The following is an 18,960-nucleotide window of genomic DNA, read 5'->3' on the forward strand; positions in this document are numbered from 1 at the left end:
GAAGGCTCCTTATGTGTACTACTTACCTGCAATCAGGCCTGATGATTTCTCATTGTACAGTCCACTTTAAACCCTCCAGTGTGCACAGCTATACATCATTCCCAGCTCTGTGTGTGTGCGTGTTTGTGGACACTGGGCCTTTCCATCCTGTGTAGTTTTTTTTTTTTTTTTTATGTATACAAGTCAGCCGAAAAACGCTCCCATATTACCTGATTATTTTACTTCGTTATTGCTCTTAATTTATCAACCTAAAATAAGGTTAGTGAAATAAATAGTGTAATGCAATGTAATTACTGTTTCCTTGGATTCCAGAAGTTCTGTTGGCAAAGAATAATATTTGCCTTATTTTTTAATGTTTGAATGTGCTTGCCTCTTTTCTTTTTAACTCTCCACAGCCATTGGAACCAGTGGCTTCAGCCCAAGACAAACTCACCAGTTCTCTCCCCAGATTTACCCTTCCAAGTAAGGCTTCTTTTATTTTTCTTTAAAAAATAAGCAGCATCCAACTTCATTTGGGCCTTTAATTAGATCCTTCTGCCAGATTCTGGACTCTCCGGCTGCTTTGTTTTCATTGATGTCTGCAGCTTGCATATTCCAAAATCTGTTGTAATTATTATCTTGCGAAAATTTCCCTTGTGATTTATTTTTCTTTCGCAATGTATATCAGCTGCTTAATGGCTAGATTTTTCTCCGTTTCACAGCTTGGCCAAATATTTATGATTAAGTAGCAGAATCACACAGAATTTGTCTTTGAGCAAATTTTACGATATGGGCTTTTGGGTAAAACTACACGTCTCCCTTTTCTCTTACTTTGCTCTCAAATAGCAGACCCTATCCACACATTCTTCCGACTCCTTCCGCCCAAAATATGGCCGCGTACGGACAGACGCAATACACCACAGGAATGCAGCAGGCTGCTGCCTATGGCACATACTCTCAGCCAGTCCAGCCCTATGGGATTCCAGCCTATGGTAACTGATTCACTTATTCTTTTCTATGCTTTAAAGGTTTTGGTTGGGCTTTGCTTTTCACTCAAGCAAATGAACTCCAACCCTTACAAAACATTTCTGGGTCAAATTATATATTAGGTGTCTTTAACCACTATGTACTTGCATCCAAAAATAACTACAATGTACTTATTGTATTGATGTTGTATTGCAAAACATTTGTGTTGCTATTGAGGTTGAATATGGATAAGTTTAGGGACAGGTTTGGTGGTTTAAGGGTGGGTTAAAGGAAGGGTCAAAAGTGTAATCATAGCTGTAATTACAGAAATTAATTACAGATGTAATTAAATGCAGGTAATTATAATGATATAAATACTCTGTAAAAAGATGCATGTACATAATAAGTGCATTGTGTCAAATGATTAATTCAAATGTTAGTTAAAGACAGCTAATATAAAGATCCATACTGTATATGGGACCCATTTCTGTATGTTCTGCCATACTCTAAAAATACAATACAATACATTAATATGGAATAATGGAATCTTTATTAAAAGGTGTGCAAATGTTTCAGAATTTTAATGACTGTGATGGAAATTTGAACATCTTTATAAACATTTTCATGTTTTTTGTCAATTATGTCTAGTCTACTTAGCAAACATTACATTACCTAACTTTTTAAACCTTACTACCAGGTTTATTGTGCATACCTTACTTTTTAGATATTTCCTTCCTTTGGTGAAAACAGGCCAATATTTAATGTTTATTGGCTCCTTTGATGCATTTAATTAAACTGAAAGTCATACAGTGAGACGCAGTTTAGCATTTAGTTCAAAACTTAGCATGTAGCTTTAAGATTGATTCTAAAACTTAGCTAACAATATACTGATCACTAAGATTATGCTAACGCTTACCTCAGCCCTTAGTAGCTCCTTTTCCCACCTTCAGTCGAAACTTGGGACTCTGCTGACCTTTTGTTTTGCGTTTGCAGACTCAGTGACTCTTCCTGACAGTTGCTAATTTCATGCTAGTTCGACAGATATGGGAGATATAAAGATTTCAGTTCATCGTGCACACACTGAACCCAACTCAAGCTAGAAATGTTTTTCCAAGGGTTTTGAACGTTGTGAAACCTTTGCGAAAATATGCGCACAGATAATGTTGTTTAGGTAGAACAATCTTGAATATGCTCCCGAGAGTTCACGTGTTTGTTTGAGTGGAAGCAAAACGCAAACCTTCATTGGGCCTGATTCAATCTAATCAAAAAACAGGTTTGTTTTAACTCCGACCAGCAAATTCTTGGAAATCTGTGCTGGGTTTGGCCCAAACACTTCAATGCAAAGGTTGCTTGAACCATGGCCCTGTGCGAAACAAGCCACCATTATCTTTCATTCTTGATTGAAGTGGAAAGAGTAACACTGAGGATTGTGCATCATACTGCTCTGGTGTCACTAACTGATTTAGGTCCATTGTGGGCAGGCATCAAGACAGAGGGTGGTTTGACCCAGGCCCAGTCTCCAGGCCAGAGTGGTTTCCTCAGCTACAGTTCCAGCTTCTCTACGCCTCAGACGGGACAAGCACCCTACAGTTACCAGATGCAAGGTCAGGATCACCCTCTTCTCTTTTCCCTTTTTGCTCTTCCCAATGGAGTGACAAAATAGAGCCGTGATTCCTTCAAAAGTGATTCCTTCAGGCCCCCTTCAAAAGAGGACACAATTAATGGCAGACACGGACCAATTCATAACATCCCCGAGCAGATGGTTTTATTAGGTTGTAGTTGGACACAGTCTTTTTTGCGTTAAGCCTGAAGAGAAACAACACAGATGGGAAAAAAATCCCTTTTTCCTCTTTAAGACCAATCTTTTTCTCCTTCGCACTTGGCCATGTACATTCTCAAGTACTCTCATCTTTGAGGTCAGTTCATGGAAGTCACACTTACGTACTGGGAATTAAACGTGCATCAAGCAAATTTCCTGCCACCCAGTGTTTTTTTGGGGGGGGGGTTTCTGAGACATTGTCCCAGCTCCAAAGCCAACAGTCTTTTTCTGTCGTTCCGTTTCTCCCGTCTTTCTCCCTCTAGTGTTTTCCTTCGGGCCTCCAACAGTTAGTGCTAGTTTGAGCTCTCTAATCTCCAAATAATGTGTGACAGTAGAAACATCTCCATGTTTTTGAAATCTCTCCAGAGCATCTCACAATAAATAATGTGACATATGTGGTCTGTGGAAGCTTCTTTTCCATGCCTCATAAGTAGAAACTTTCTGTTTCTGCTGATGCTGCTTCAACACTAGGGTTGTAAGTGTTACCCTGTTCCGACCGCAGAAATTTAAAGGCCTGTTCACACCGTTCAAGTCCAATAAGACTAAATGTCATGAAAGTATAGAACCCAAAGTGGGCATCAAATCTATTCACAAGGTGTCTGATACCAAATCTGAGACATTTTTGGAATAATTTTGGGAATAAGGACCTTGTTTAGCATCCATGATAAAAAAAAATCAACCTATTTGTCAAATAAAAGCATTTGAATGCTCATCGCAATAGGATATTTTGGACTTAGGAGTTTGTAGAGATGTTTTGTTTCATTTAAAAATGAGGGATGGTACGGAGTAAAATCAATCTAGGGTCCTTTGCACCATGACCTTGAGCCAAACACCCCCCCAGAAGCCTTTTTTCCCTTGGTCGAACATTATTAAAGTTAGAGCTTATTTAGAGATATCAGCCGAATGGCTTAGTGCAGGCGCTAATGGATCCAAGGATGTATCTCGTAAATTACCCCACTAAAAATGCCCGGAATGGTACCAAACTTCTACAGTAGTACAAATAAGTTCTGTACTCATAAAATGAGGCATTGGAAAGTTTGTAAGTACATCAGGAGTTTATTTAAATAACACTTGTCTGATGGCTTATGCTACCGCTAACCCGGACGTCGAGGTCACTTCCGTTATTTGGGAAAATCACATAAAAAGTCCTGGCAGAAAGCGATGCATAAGGATGTAGAGTAAAAATTTGGTATGAATAGTCCTCAAAGGAATAGTTAACCCAAAAATGAAAATTATGCCATAATTTATTCACCCTTATGTCATTCCAAACCGGATGATCATCTTCACGCAGCTCTTTTCCAAAAAATAGACCACGTCTTTCAAAATTCTTCAAAATTCCTCTTTCCTTTTTCCTTTCAAAGCCCATTCAGCCATAAACACATTAGCCACTAACTGCAAGAGCAGATGACAGATGACCATTAACCAGGCCAGTCTGTCTCTATTGGCTTCCTCTCTGTGCCTCATCGATTAGGCAGGTCTGGACTCAGAGGAAAAGTCTCAACACGGTAGCCAAATGTAGACCCCCCATTATACGATATACCAACTGCTGTCCCATAACCCTAGTAGAGCGAGCCTGCACCCAGCTGTCAGAGGGAATACAATTAAATTAATGTTTTTACAGTGCTCTTTCATGTCTAATGGAACGGCACAGGCTTTCTCTGATCACGATCCAGAAATGTAACACAGAAGAACCTTCCTGGCTTAAAATGATGAGGTCTGGAGTCGTCGCATATTGTGGGATTATCATAAATATCACAAAATAGTGCAATAATATGGTAATTTGAACACTCTGACTGTATCAAGATTCAGGTGTCAGTGATCAGGCTTTTGTTCAATTTTATGGAAATAAAACAAATAATATATTGACTTGTAAAGCTACTTCTATTGTGATGTCTATTAAATTATTTACCGGTATGCCAAAATTGTATAATTATTGAGTTTCTCAGTAAATATTGTGATTATTTCATTCATTAATCTGATTTGATTCATTAATCTGGATATCAAGTAATTGTATATATACTGTACACTACCGTTTTAGATAAGATTTTTTTCATGTTTTCAAAAGCAGTCTCTTCTGCTCACCAAGGCTGCATTTATTTGATCCAAAATACAGTAAAAATTGTAATATTGTGAAATATTTGTTTTACAATTTAAAATAACTGTTTTCTATTTGAATATATTTGAAAATGCTATTTATTCATGTGACGCAATGCTGAATTTTCAGCATCATAACTCCAGTCTTCAGTGTCACATTATCCTTCAAAAATCATTCTAATATAGCTAATTTGCTGCTCAAGAAACATTTATTATTATTCAAGAAATCATTCAGTGTTGATTTTTTTTTTTTTTTTTTTTTTTTTTTTTGTATGATTCTTTGATGAACCGAAAGTTAAAAAGAACAGCATTTATCTGAAATAGAAAGCTTTTGTAACATTATACACTACCATTCAGAAGTTTGGGGTCAGTGAGATTTTCTTTTTAGAAAGAAATCAAAGAAATTAATACTTTTATTCAGCAAAGATGCATTAAATTGATCAAAAGTTACATTAAAGACATTTATAATGTTACAAAAGATTTCTATTTTAGATAAATGCTGTCCTTCTGAACTTTCTGTTCATCAAAGAATCCTGAAAAAAAAAATTGTACACAACTGTTTTCAACATTGATATTAATAATAATATTTCTTGAGCAGCAAATCAGCATATTAGAATGATTTCTAATGGATCATGTGACACTGAAGACTGGAGTAATGATGCTGAAAATTCAGCTTTGATCACAGGAATAAATTATATTTATACTTTAAAAAAAATATTTCACAGTATTACTGTTTTTGCTGTATTTTGGATCAAATAAATGCAGCCTTGGTGAGCAGAAGAGACTGAGAAAACATGAGAAAATATTATCGATCTAAAACTTTTGAACGGTAGTGTGTGTATATATATATATATATATATATATATATATATATATATATATATATATATATATATATATATATATATATATATATATATATATTTATTTATTTATTTATTTATATATATATATATATATATATATATATATATATATATATATATATATATGAGGTTTATTGCTTTAATACAGATAAAAAGTTTTTGAATTAATCTAAATAAAAATAAATATACTTATATATATACTTATGTATGATCTTACATTAATAAATATAAATTAATAATTTTAGTCTGAATTAATCTAAATATAAATAAATGAAACAAAAGCATGAGCTTTAATTAATAAAGAAATAATAATTTTCTGTAATTTAGCTGAGATTTAATTCGCTCTGACATCTATGAATGTTCTTGACAGCATTTCACTCAGTTTTGAAACTCAATTTTCCAGTTTCACACCTGTTTGAGCTTTGCTTCCTTTTTCATAAACATAACGGCTCTAAAGCAAGAGTAGAGCGAGAGAGGCATGTCTCGCTGATTTTTTCACTAAAAGTAGATGATAATTACAGCAACAATTGTGCCTCCCTCCATTCTGCACACCGTGTGAGAGGAGCAGCAGACTGCTTTTTAAAGAAGCCCATCTGGACTTGATCGCTTGCTCCCTAGAGAGGCCTACAAAACTTCTGCTACAAATATTGTGCACTGATGATAGACATAGCCCATGGCAAAAGAGGACTGATCAAGCACAGCAAATGGACTCCCAATTGGAGAGGCCATAAGGAGAGCCAGTGTCTCGTCTTGAGTGAACTAACTGGAGCAAGACAGAGCGGAGAAGGGGGAGGAATGGGGGAGTTTTTTTGCCCCTGGGAAAAACCAGGCCTCTCCCCAGCATGGAGTCATTCTTTTGGGACCGGAGGGGGTCTTGCTTGGCTTTTATGTGGCTCCGGACTCTCTCTGGAGTCAACTGCTTTCCTACGAGTCCTGGCTTTTATGACTTTTTGAACTGTGGATTTAGCTAATTTGTTGTGCAATGGGAGTTTGATGCGTCTCGCTTTAAATGACGGCCTGAGTCTGGAGAGGAAGTCAACAGCTTTTAGAGCACCTCTTGCTGTTATTTAACAGAAAAAAAGAAGAAGAAAAAACTGGAACAAAAGAAACAAACTTGCTGATTGAGCCAGACAGTAGTCCACAAGTAAAGCCGTTGTATGTTTGTTACAGTCTGAACCCCCCCCACCACCACCACCACCACCACCACATTTTCCAGAAGACCAGAAGATGAAAGACTGTGCTTCTGTTTATTTATTTTGTTGATAGCTTCTGTACAGTTACCCTTTTATTTAAACATTGAGTTAATTTTGTAAAATTTCTGTAAAAGATATAACTGATGACTCCAAGGTTACCCACAACTCTTTGCAGCAGGTTGTGTTCATTGGTTTATCGCCAGGTTATGTTAGTTTGCAAAATAAAACTTTGAGGTTAGTGAGACGCTTACAATGGAAGTGAAGGGTGCCCGTTTCTGGAGGATTTAAAAGAAATAAGCTTTTACTTCTTCTGTTGATACCTGTGAATCTCTTCAGCTGTAAAATTGTTAGCATTTCTACAGTATTGTTGTTAGAATTCACTAAAACTAAAACTATTAAAATTGTTTTTGTTAATTGAAATAAACATGAAATAAAACAAAAACTTGAAAATTAGAGATGTTGCCTTTGCAAATAACTGTGATACAATAAGTTTAATTTGAAGTACTACAATTTCTAAAACTAAAACTTGATTGAAAGCTAAATAGAAATATAAAAAAAAAACGAATAAAAATGACAAAACAACATACATAGCAAAAATAACACATATATATATATATATATATATATATATATATATATATATATATATATATATATATATATATATATAATGAAAATGAAATTATAAAAATAAAAGCTACATTTAAAAAAAAGATAAGTAAAAGCATAGCACTGTTTTAGGGTTATGTTGTCGTGGTTAGTAAGCAATTTACAGAGATCACGTTAAGACATATTATTTGCATCTTATGGCTATACTATTGAAACGGTGAGTATTTTAATGTTTACAAATTGGCCCTATTCACTTCCATTATAAGTGCCTCACTGTAACCCAGGGTGACAATTCTAAATAATTTTCCATTGATTGAGCTTAACTTGTACTGAACCCAGAATAATCCCCCCTTGAGAATTTCAGTGTGTTTTGAGTACTTTGACTCCAAGAAACACCTCGAAACACAACGTACCTCCAGGCTGTCCCGGCCCCTATAACTCATGTCATGTATGTTATTAAGTCATTAGATGCTATCTCTCCATAGAGAGATTTAATTACCCAGAAGGTGCTTCTTTGAGCAGCTTGAAAAGAAGACAGATATGCATATTTATTGAGGCAGGATGTCAGGTAAAAAGACCTCCCATCTCCCTCCCCCTCGGTCACAACAGTGGCACTGTGTCTGTCATTGTAAAGGTAGCGAAGGATGAAATAATAGACCCAACCCCCTTTCCTCTTTCTTTCCGACCATCAGCAAAGATCCAATCACTGATATGGAGAGAAAAGATAGAGCCACTGTTATATCCCACCCACCAACACACACACACACACACATACACAACCCCTCATGCCCCTATAGTACCTGCAAGGCTTTGTCTTAAATGCGCTTGAGGTAGTTTAGGTCATGCTTGGCTCAGCCCCCATCTACGATTTAAAAATGTCATTTATTTTGAATGATGTCTTTTACATCAGTTGCAAACAAAGGCTATGTCTACACTAATCTGGATACATTTGAAAAGCATAATTATCTCTAAGTTTTGGCTCTCCGTCCACACTGAGGCAGCGTTTTTGTCCTGCATTTTCACGTTGTAGTGTGGATTGTGCAAAACAGTGATATTCAAAAATGACGCATACTTAGTCATGTGGCACACATTGTACCATTGATATCTATGCTTGTACCGGTATAGGCCAATTCAGGCCGCACAGAAAAACGCCAGCAAACAAGTTGACCGTTGGATTTAGAATTTTATGAAAAATAACTGTCATGTTCACTCTGCCCAAACAGACACTGGCAAACGCTCATTTGAACATGAGGGTGGGGGAAAAAAACGCAGACAAACCCCAAAAACGTGTTTTTTGCAGTTTGTCTGTGCGGTGTGAATTGGCCTTATGTCTGTGCTGTGTTAAGAAGATATTTTGAACAATGTTGGTAACCAAACAGTTAATGGGCCACATTGACTTCCGTAGTATTTTACCCATTTGGTTACCCAAATTCTTCAAAATATCTTATTTTGTGTTCAGCAGAAGAAAGTAATCCATGAAGTTTTGGAAAAATTGAGGGCGAGTAAATGATGACAGAATTTTCATTTTTAGGTGAACTATCCCTTTAAGTGTTTTCCGATGTTTCAGTATGGACGAGAAACTTTTGGAAAGCGAGTGTTTCACAGTGAAACATTGTTTTCAAATGTACCCTGATTAATGTAGACATAGCCAAAGCCTCATTCGATTCAGTCTTTCTGTGTGTTTTTCATTGTGATTTCTCACCATTATGTCTCTTTCTCTTGTAGGAGGCAGTTTTACAACAACTTCAGGGCTGTACGCTGGAAGCAATTCCCTCACAAACTCAACTGGATTTAATAGTACACAACAGGTAGCTGTAATTGAATTTCTATCTCTGACTATCTAGTCTGTAGCACACGTTGAAATTGTATTTCCTCCATTTGGCACATGTGCTCGGTATTTTTTTTCCTTCCTCCTGTAAGTCTTTATAGAACATGTGTACGCTCGCATATTACTCACATGATATGAATCACTCTAAATGTCTCGACCACTGTACGCAAGGATTACCTCTTGCTCTTTTCGCGTATGAATTATGCCACGAGCAGAGGGGAAAAAAAGTGAAGACAGATCGCTGTCCAGATGTAGCACACAGGAGACATATGTTCACATTTACGTTTTGGAATCTGCCCTGTAAAGTAGCAGCGTTGTGTGCTGCTATCTCACATTACCGCCTTGATGTCTTTCTGCAGGACTACCCCTCCTACCCAGCTTTTGGCCAGACTCAGTATGCGCAGTATTACAACAGTAGCCCCTACACCTCTCCATACATGACTAGTAACAACACCAGCCCCACCACACCCTCCACCACTGCCACCTACACTCTACAGGAACCTCCATCAGCGATCACCAGCCAGGCCCTCTCAGAGCCGCCGGCAGGTAAGAGAGTTCAGTTTGGGGGGAAAGTTGCTGCAAAGACAAGATGTGATTTGCTGATTTTGAAACACTAAAATAAGTCCATAAATGTACTGGAGTTCCCCGTAATGATTTTTCACAAATTTTTTTCCTGTATTTTGAATTACACTTTGGCCCGGTTTCACAGACAGGGCTTAGATTAAGCCAGGATTAGGCCTTAGTTCAATTAGGGCATTTAAGTAGCTTTTATAAATGTGCCTTAGAAAAAAACATTACTGATGTGCATTTTGAGACAAAGCATTGGCACTGATATATTTTAAGATGTGTCAGTACAAGTTGCTTTCAGTTAAGACAGCTCAAACATGCATTTTAGTATGGGACTATCTTAAACCTTGTCTATGAAACCGGAGATTAAAGGAAATGTTCGTAAATTTAAGAGAAAATATCCTGGCAGAAAATTGCCAGTACTTTTCTGTTTTTTACTTACAGTGTGACACTTCTGTAGCCTATCACTGTTTAGTTAAGTTGAACATTTTCTGTACTTAATATCAGTATTGTTGTAAGTACATTTAGATTACCTGTGCTGTCATCCAAGTTAATCTTTGAAAATGATTTTAAAAAAACATAATATCTCAACTTAATTTTATTAAGTTGTTAAGTTGCAAAAATATATTATGATATTATATATTTATAATGAATTGTATTTTTATAAATATATATTCGTTATAATGATGCCCAAATTCACTTGTAGCATTTAAAATACTTAATTTTAGTTTTATTGTTTTAATTATTTTACCCTGGAATGCTGCAAACGCAGACAGTCAGGTACAAACGATGCAACATTTCAGTGCTGTTGGACTATGTATCTGCACTATTGAAATGATGTTCAGCCAATCAAAGTCGAGAACCAAACTGTTATAATATATATACAGTATTTCATTCACGCCTTTATTTCCAAAAGCTTGTAAACCCAAAATTAAGAAAGGATGATATAGTGCATAACACCCCCATTGCCATAACTAAAGCTGAAATGGTATCTAGGGTATAAGGAGATCAGATAAACAGCATGATATTAGAGCATGTGGGCAGCAGCTACAGATGAGGTAAACGGATCCAGCCACAATGTGAAGGTGAAAGCCTTTTTTATTTTCCTCTTTTGATATACTTTTTGCCTTTCTTTTTTCCTTGCAGGAGAGTACAGTACAATCCACAGTCCATCAACGCCCATTAAAGATTCAGAATCAGATCGATTGCGCCGAGCTTCAGATGGAAAGTCACGTGGCCGGGGAAGGAGGAACAATAACCCGTCCCCACCTCCTGACTCTGACCTTGAGGTATTGGACCACTGCTGCTCTCTCAGTGTATCTGACTGGAAAGGCAGTGATAGAATTCATTACCATCCAGATACTTTTGATAATCCAGAAGTGTCAGTTCTGCTCTCTCCTTTACCTTAAAAACAATGCATCGACATGTTTAAAGTGTGCTTTTACATGCTCAATTTTACATGTTACAACATGTAAATGCCCTAAACAGAGGGTTTTTTGGTGAAAGCTTTGTTTTGCATGCTTCGCTTTGCATGCAAACACCTTAATAGGCATTCTGTCTGTTTATTTAGTGTGCACATCACATGTTTCGACATGAAGACTAAAAAAACAGGTCAGCATTTAGTCAGCAAATTGTCAGCATTTAGTTGTGTGTGTAGAGCTCAAAATTAGAATTCAGATTTTGAATCATGTAGAAATGCATTATTTATATCTTGGTCATATTTGAGCTGCACAGTTCAGATCACGGGTTGTGGTCTTTTCATTAACATGATCTGAATCTCAGGAACGTTTCGGCCCCATTAGCAAGCTGACATCATAGCATGTTAACAAATCTAGTTAATTAGTTTGTTGGTATCGATTGTGTTAATGCATCAGGGGCAGGGGATGGATGGATGGTCCGGTGGTGGTTCATCCCGCAGTTGCGGGGTGCTATGGTGACCATCAGGGCTGTGTATCTACCATTCCCAGGGCACATGAATCCATGCACCCTTCTTATTGACAATCAGATCATCTTGCATGCTGAGTGAGCCATTGATTTTGCTCTTTCTTTTCTCAGCGCGTGTTCATTTGGGACTTGGATGAAACAATCATCGTTTTCCATTCCTTGCTCACGGGATCTTACGCCAACAGATTCGGAAGGGTAAGTGATGTATTTTGAATGCAAACACAGGCAAATATTGCGGCAAAGTTTAGAAAAATACACAGAAAAGGGGTCTGTTTGGGTACAGCGTCCAGCTTCGAGGAACTCAGAGTTCAGAGTAATTGTTTCTTTTTTTAATATGATCGTCGAGGCCTCGCAGGCATTCAGCTCGGCCCGCAGCTGTCTGAGTTATGTGGCTGGTACAGGCATGGATTACAAACCAGTTGCACCGAGAATGTCCATTGACACTTCTTAAGGGTTTTTTGTCCTTCAGAAATGTTTCATTGTTAGGTTTAATTAAGTGTTTGCCCGAAACCACCCTTTAAGTGAGGCTAATGTGTTATAGCAAAGTTGATGAAAGTTAAGAAACATGTTTTCAAAAATTCCCTATTTATGTTTTTGAAAGAAGGCTGCATTTATTTGACTAAATATAGTTTTCTATTTGAATATATTTTAAAATGTTATTTATTCCTGTGATGGCAAAGCGTCGCATGATCCTTCAGAAATCATGATCTAATATGCTGATTTTCTTGTTCAAGAAACAAAATATTTTTGTGGAAATTGTAATACATTTTTTAGAATTTTTTAATTACTAGAAAGTTCAGCATTTATTTGAAATAGAAATATTTTGTAACATTATTTATTTATGTCTAATGCTTCATTTTAAGGCATCTTTGCTGAATAAAAGTATTAATTTCTTTAAAAAAAACAACCTACTGTCCCCAAACGTTTTGTAGTGTATTTGCCTTGCCTTGCCTATATATATTTGGTATGTTAAATCTAAATTTTTGCATTTGTTTATAGGATAATTGTATTAATACATAATGACAAATTTAGCAGGTTCAAAAGGGTTATGAACATGCAATCAAAAACTAGTTTACTTCTGTGGTAATTGTATTTGTTATTTTAATATAAACCATCATAAGCTATATTTGAACTTTCAAAACAAACAATTTGGGAAATACGGCGATCTGAAATTCTCAGGCTTCGTCAATGATCTCATGCTTTTATTTTACTTGTGCAACTGCACGTTTAATTCACCAGATTATATTTTGACAAAAATCGCGAAGTCTGGGTTCAACATGCGTGTGTTTTTAAACCCGCTTTGTGTCTGAAGAATGTAGAAAGCTGCTTCCTTGTTTGAGGGAATAAATCACAGACTTGGCATTTTTTGGCTGAGCTTCTTGAAGGGTTTTTTCTTTGTGGTGAGTGTAGATGACAGCAGCGCTCGGATGTCAGTGGAACGGGGCCCGGCGGCTGGTTTGTTCTCTTTGTTCCTCAGGCAGGGTGTTTGATGGGGGTGGTGTTTTGTTTTAAGGGTGAGGGAGCCCTGGCCCTCGACCCTGCACTGTTTATTTACTTTATCTTGGCTGAGCATGCTGGGTAAAGAAGCAAAACTCTGAGAGCGCCTCAACCGCATCCACTCTCTCTCTCTCACACACACACACACACTTCAACTGAGCCTGTTTGGTCACCCCTCTGATTTTAAGGTCTTTTTCCCAAACCGATCTTCATTTATAATTTGACGGCGAGCCCCCATCAGAACTTCTCTTCCTCTCTGCTCTAAAAATCTGATTACAAGTTGCTATAATTTCTGTCTACTGGGATTTGATTGGTCAGAGGAACATATTACAAGAATTTGAACGGAGAATTAGAGAATTAATTTCCAATTTTATGTTATTACTTTTAGACGTACATATTGGAGTTTAAACTCAAGTAATTAATACTTTTACTCAGCAAGAATGCATCAAATTGAAAGACATTTATGATGTTAGAAATATTTCTATTTCAAATAAAAGCTGATATTTTGAACTTTCTGTTCATCAAAGAATCCTGAATAAAAATGTGTTGCGGTTTCCACAAAAATATTAAGCAAGTTTTCAACATTGATAATAATAAGAATAAGCACCTTTTAAGATTTTAAGGTCTTTTTCCCAGAATAACCTTCATTTATAATGTGACGGCGAGCCCCCATCATTCTTTCTCTTCCTCTCTGCTCTCGAAATCTGATTACGCGTTGCCCTTCTACCAGAAATATGCTTTTCCCATCTACCCTGCAACATTACAAACCGCATAATGCTCTCTTAAATCATATCAGCGCACTCATCTCAAACCCTTACATTAAAAACCAAGGTGCTTCACGTTTCTCCGATATGAGGCGTAGATGACATAAACAGAAAGAAAACCCAGCGAAATGCATTTCTTCCAGGGAGACCGTTGAGGAAGAGCTCTATAAATAGAGCCGTGTTGGAGAGCTCGCTGCTGTGGTTCTCAGTTATCCTAATTGGCATCAGGGCAGCTCGCTCCCATAAAGCTGATGGTTCGGGCCAGCTGTGTGGCCGTCAGACCCGGAGGGAAAGCTTGCGGGGTGAGGGGGTTTCGGAGGGGAGGACTTGGCGCCCGTCGGGTGGCGCTGATGTGTGGGGACAGGTGGCAGCGAGAGCAGAAGACCCTCTGGCACTCCGGCCTGCTTGTATTCTTAACTCTCCTGCTGAATGATTGTTTAGATTTAATTGGAGAGGATTCGTCGGGCCGGAGAAGTGCACTTTGCATACCTCTCACCACCAAACCTGCTTTTATTAACTTTCAGATACATACACAGGTGTTTATATTCAGTCCGCTGACTGGCAAGCTCAGAATAGATGGGAGGGGAGCAATATTGAGACGTGCTGTTTTAAAGCAACTCTTAACAAAGAATGGACCTATTTTAGATTAGGCTATATATTTAAAAGTGTTTTTCATAATTAAAAGTAACATGAGAGCAACTCGGTATATACAGTTAAATTATTGATCATTTTTTTCATTAACCCTCATGTTCTGTTTGGGAGTCTGAGAGACTCCATGACTCTTTTTATAGCTTAGAAAACATACTTAACGTTGGAGTATCAGGTTGATGACTTCCTGCACTCATGAGAACTGATTATAAACATAATTTTAACTTGCTAACATGCATCCAACGACCTCCATGAAATATATTACTTCAGTTTGGAGTCTCAGAGACCTCAGATATAAACAAAGAATAATTGCAATGGATTTTCACATGCAAAAAGGACCGTAGAAATGCATTCCTGCCAATTTAATTTGTTTTATTGGATTTTTCTACGATGTGTTTTTTTTTTTCTCAAATCAAACAGACCCCAAATTGGAAGTTACAATTGTTACTATAATATATAAAAGCCATGTTTCACATTTAATCATTTCTGTCTAATTGTTTTTTGATTGGTCAGAGGAACATATTACAAGTATTTGATGGAAGAATTAGAGGTTTCATTTATTACATGTACATGTCTCTAAAACTCAGTCTGAGCAGAACATGAGGGTTAATTGTTTAAAATTAAAGCAGACTAACTTTCAAAAATTTGGGATCAGTAAGTTTAAAAATCATTAAATCATTTTATTCAGCGAGAATGAATTAAATTGATCAAAAATTTACAGTAAAGATATTTATGTTACAAAAAGCTGTTCCTTTGAACTTTCTATTTATCAAAAAAAAACTGTTTTTTATTGTTTCCACAAAAGTATTAAGCAGATCAACTGATTTCAACATTGATAATAATAATAAAAAATGTTTCTTAAGCACCGAATCAGAATATCAGAATGATTTCTGAAGTATCATGTGACACTGAAGACTGGAGTAATGATGCTGAAAATTCAGCTTTGCATCACAGTAATGTAAATTACATTTTAAAATATATTCAAATAGAAAAGTTGTTTTAAATTGTAATAATATTTCACACTATTACTATTTTACTGTATTTTTTGATCATATAAATTAAGTGAGCATAAGAGACTTATCTGTACCACCATATTACCTGTACCATTTATTATACACAATTCTTGATACTCAAGTGTGTGAACACCAACTTAAAAGCCTCATCAGTATCTTTGCTGGTTCTGTTCTTCTTGTGTGGTTTCCCCTCCTGCTGTCCGCAGTTAAAACATTTTCATTGTGGAGTGTGATAAGTAATCAGTAAAAAGCTCAGCCGTTTCTTCAGGTGGCTTTAAGCTCTAATCCCTGTAGCAGAGCTCTCTGACTCAGCACGGCCGTACAGACACTGGAATAAATCCCCTCCTTTGCTTTCCTCTCTCATTCGCACACTCGTTTTATCCTCTTAATGAACAACGGGATAGTGGCCTCCGATTAGAAAAATAAGCCCATGTGGAATGAAGATTACAAAAAGATGATTTTAAACTGAATGCTAGTCTAAACGTCCATTTAATAAACCCTGTGGCCTTGTTTTAGTCTTATAATACAGTGTTTCTTTGTCTCAACACTGTGTACTGTCACTTTAAATGCACTGACTCTTAAATATTTGCAGTTTAGTTAAGATAGCAATCAACCAGTGTGTGTGTATATGTATATATATATATATATATATATATATATATATATATATACAGTACAGGTCAAAAGTTTGGAAACATTACTATTTTTAATGTTTTTGAAAGAAGTTTCTTCTGCTCATCAAGCCTGCATTTATTTGATCAAAAATACTGAATAAAAAAAAGTAATATTGTGATATATTATTATAATATTATACTCCAGTCATACTCCAATCTATCACATGATCCTTTAGAAATCATTCTAATAGAAACCTTCCTGCAAAGCTACAGTACTGTGAAAAGTACTGGCACTTGTGTTAAAATGCTGTAAAGCGAGAATGCTTTCAAAAATAAAATCACAAATTGAATTTATTTATGATTTAACTTCTATTAACTAATTCAAATCAATATATGGTGTAACGACCCTTTGCGTTTAAAACGGCTTTTGTCCAGGTACACTTGCACATAGTTTTTCAGGCAGCTTTGCAGGAAGGTTTCTTCAAGCATCTTGGAGACGTTCCCGCAGTTCTTCTGGATTTAGTTTGTCTCAGTTTTTTCTGTTTCTGTTTTCTTCATGTAATCACAGACGGACTCGATGATGGTGAGATCAGATCATACCGGCTGTTGTCAGACTCCTTGTGCATACAGAAATCTCACTGGATTATTACAATTAATGGCAAAAAGAATGTTTTGAAATGTAAACTGATATTTCCTGCTGACACACTACAGCAAAAGATATAAATAACTGACTTAAATGGTGGGGGGGGGGTATTAACATGCCTAAGACTTTTGCACAGTACTGTATGTATATATATATATATATATATATATATATATATATATATATATATATATATATATATATATATATATATATATACACTGTGGATGGATGGATGGATGGATGGATGGATGGATGGATGGATGGATGGATGGATGGATGGATGGATGGATGGATGGATGGATGGATGGACGGACGGATGGACGGATGGATGGAACAACTAGACCAACTCAAGTTTGTAATTATGAAAAGGTGTCATTTTGTAATGAGCTTCCTTAGTGAGTGTTGACTAGGTATTAAAGAGAAAAACACACTGCAACTGGTTCATTAACAATTTAGAGAGCAGTCACTCCAATCTTTGTGTCAGCTCTAACACAACCATGAGATCACCATTACTGCCAGTATTGCATTACCGTGGAAACTGAATACATTTTAAAAAAAAGAGTCCATTATATTTTAAGTGAGTAATCCATTTTGATTACTGCCAGTGCACAGGTTTAAACATCACTTGCTAACGCTGTATTGTGTAGGAAAATGTGCATCTTCCTGTTCCTAGAAGTTTCTATTAAATTCCCAACTTGAGCCTTTTACAAATAGTTGGGAAAATGCTTTATCTGATGGTAGAAGATTGTTCGGGGGAAATGGGGGTGAAATGCATCAGTAGTAATGTGTAGAAAGATGATCTTGGCTCTGAGGTATGTGGACAGTGATATATTTATGATGACACTTTGACCTCAAGCTCATTTCAACGCATAACACATCTAAGACTGGGTTTTACTGCCTACAGAGTGTAAAATTAAGCCCAGTTTCTTTTTAGAGAAAAATGAAGCTCTTAATTCTTGAGCCTTGTAGTATCGGGATAGGCAGAGATGTGTTTTATTATGTATTTTATTCATTATTTCATTATTTTTAAAGTATGCATGATGGATGGATGGATGGATGGATGGATGGATGGATGGATGGATGGATGGATGGATGGATGGATGGATGGATGGATGGATGGATGGATGGATGGATGGATGGATGGATGGATGGATGGATTGATGGATCACATTTACTTTTTTATCTATTATTGTGTTTAAGCAATGTATTATTTTATTAAATAAACATTATCCAAAAGTAAATATGGGGAAATGTGTTAAACAGAGCTAAATATACTACGTTACTGATTCTGAAGCATCATCGTGTTTTAGCTGAATCATATTAGGATTGAATTTCAGGCTTGCCTATATATTTTTTATATTGTTTTGTGGAAAGGATAAGTAATTATTGAGTGGGTTTTTTTTTTTCTATGTGGTTTTTTTCAGGATCCACCAACGTCGGTGTCATTGGGACTTAGAATGGAAGAGATGATCTTCAACTTGGCCGACACACATTTCTTCTTCAACGACTTGGAAGTAGGTCCATCAATTTTTGTGGCTTTGGGGATTCCTTTTTTTTTTTTTTTTATTCTCACTGGCTTCAATGAAGCTCACTGCAAGCCTTCTGATACTGTGATTACTTCTGCAGCCTTTTTTAGCGACCATATTTAAAACCCAGCCCCAAGATGTGGATAAGTCACAACAGAGTGTATACATTACATTACGAGCACAAGAGCAGTCCATTAAAGTTTAAGCCATAGCATCAACAACCATTTAATAGCAGGGTGCCTATTTCTCGCTAACGTCCCTCAGTGGTGAAGTATTACCTCGGAGCCCATGGGACACTATGAATTTTACATGCGCTGTCAGTCTCCCCGACCTGCGCCCACCACCGTCCCCCTCCCTTCCCTGCCGCCCAGGCCAATTTGTCAGCTT

The 18,960-nt window shown here is 36.7% G+C and overlaps 1 protein-coding gene across 8 annotated transcripts in view; it reads left to right on the top strand.

The window, feature by feature from the left end:
* The window catches only part of eya1 (EYA transcriptional coactivator and phosphatase 1), a 72,968-nt gene that overhangs the window by 38,469 nt on the left and 15,539 nt on the right, over positions 1-18,960 (top strand). For 4 of the 8 annotated variants that reach the window (XM_084102126.1, XM_084102125.1, XM_084102127.1 and 1 more), the window contains 8 exons: positions 396-462; positions 826-971; positions 2,412-2,549; positions 9,252-9,334; positions 9,714-9,900; positions 11,068-11,210; positions 11,977-12,060; positions 18,472-18,561. In XM_084102126.1, coding sequence (XP_083958252.1) covers positions 396-462; positions 826-971; positions 2,412-2,549; positions 9,252-9,334; positions 9,714-9,900; positions 11,068-11,210; positions 11,977-12,060; positions 18,472-18,561 — 938 coding nt within the window. The remainder of the gene's footprint in view (positions 1-395; positions 463-825; positions 972-2,411; positions 2,550-9,251; positions 9,335-9,713; positions 9,901-11,067; positions 11,211-11,976; positions 12,061-18,471; positions 18,562-18,960) is intronic. The other 4 variants (XM_084102128.1, XM_084102131.1, XM_084102129.1 and 1 more) reach the window with 2 other exon arrangements.

The sequence above is a fragment of the Abramis brama genome (genome assembly GCF_963993115.1).
Source record: "Abramis brama genome assembly, chromosome: 24".
NCBI lineage: Eukaryota > Metazoa > Chordata > Actinopteri > Cypriniformes > Leuciscidae > Abramis > Abramis brama.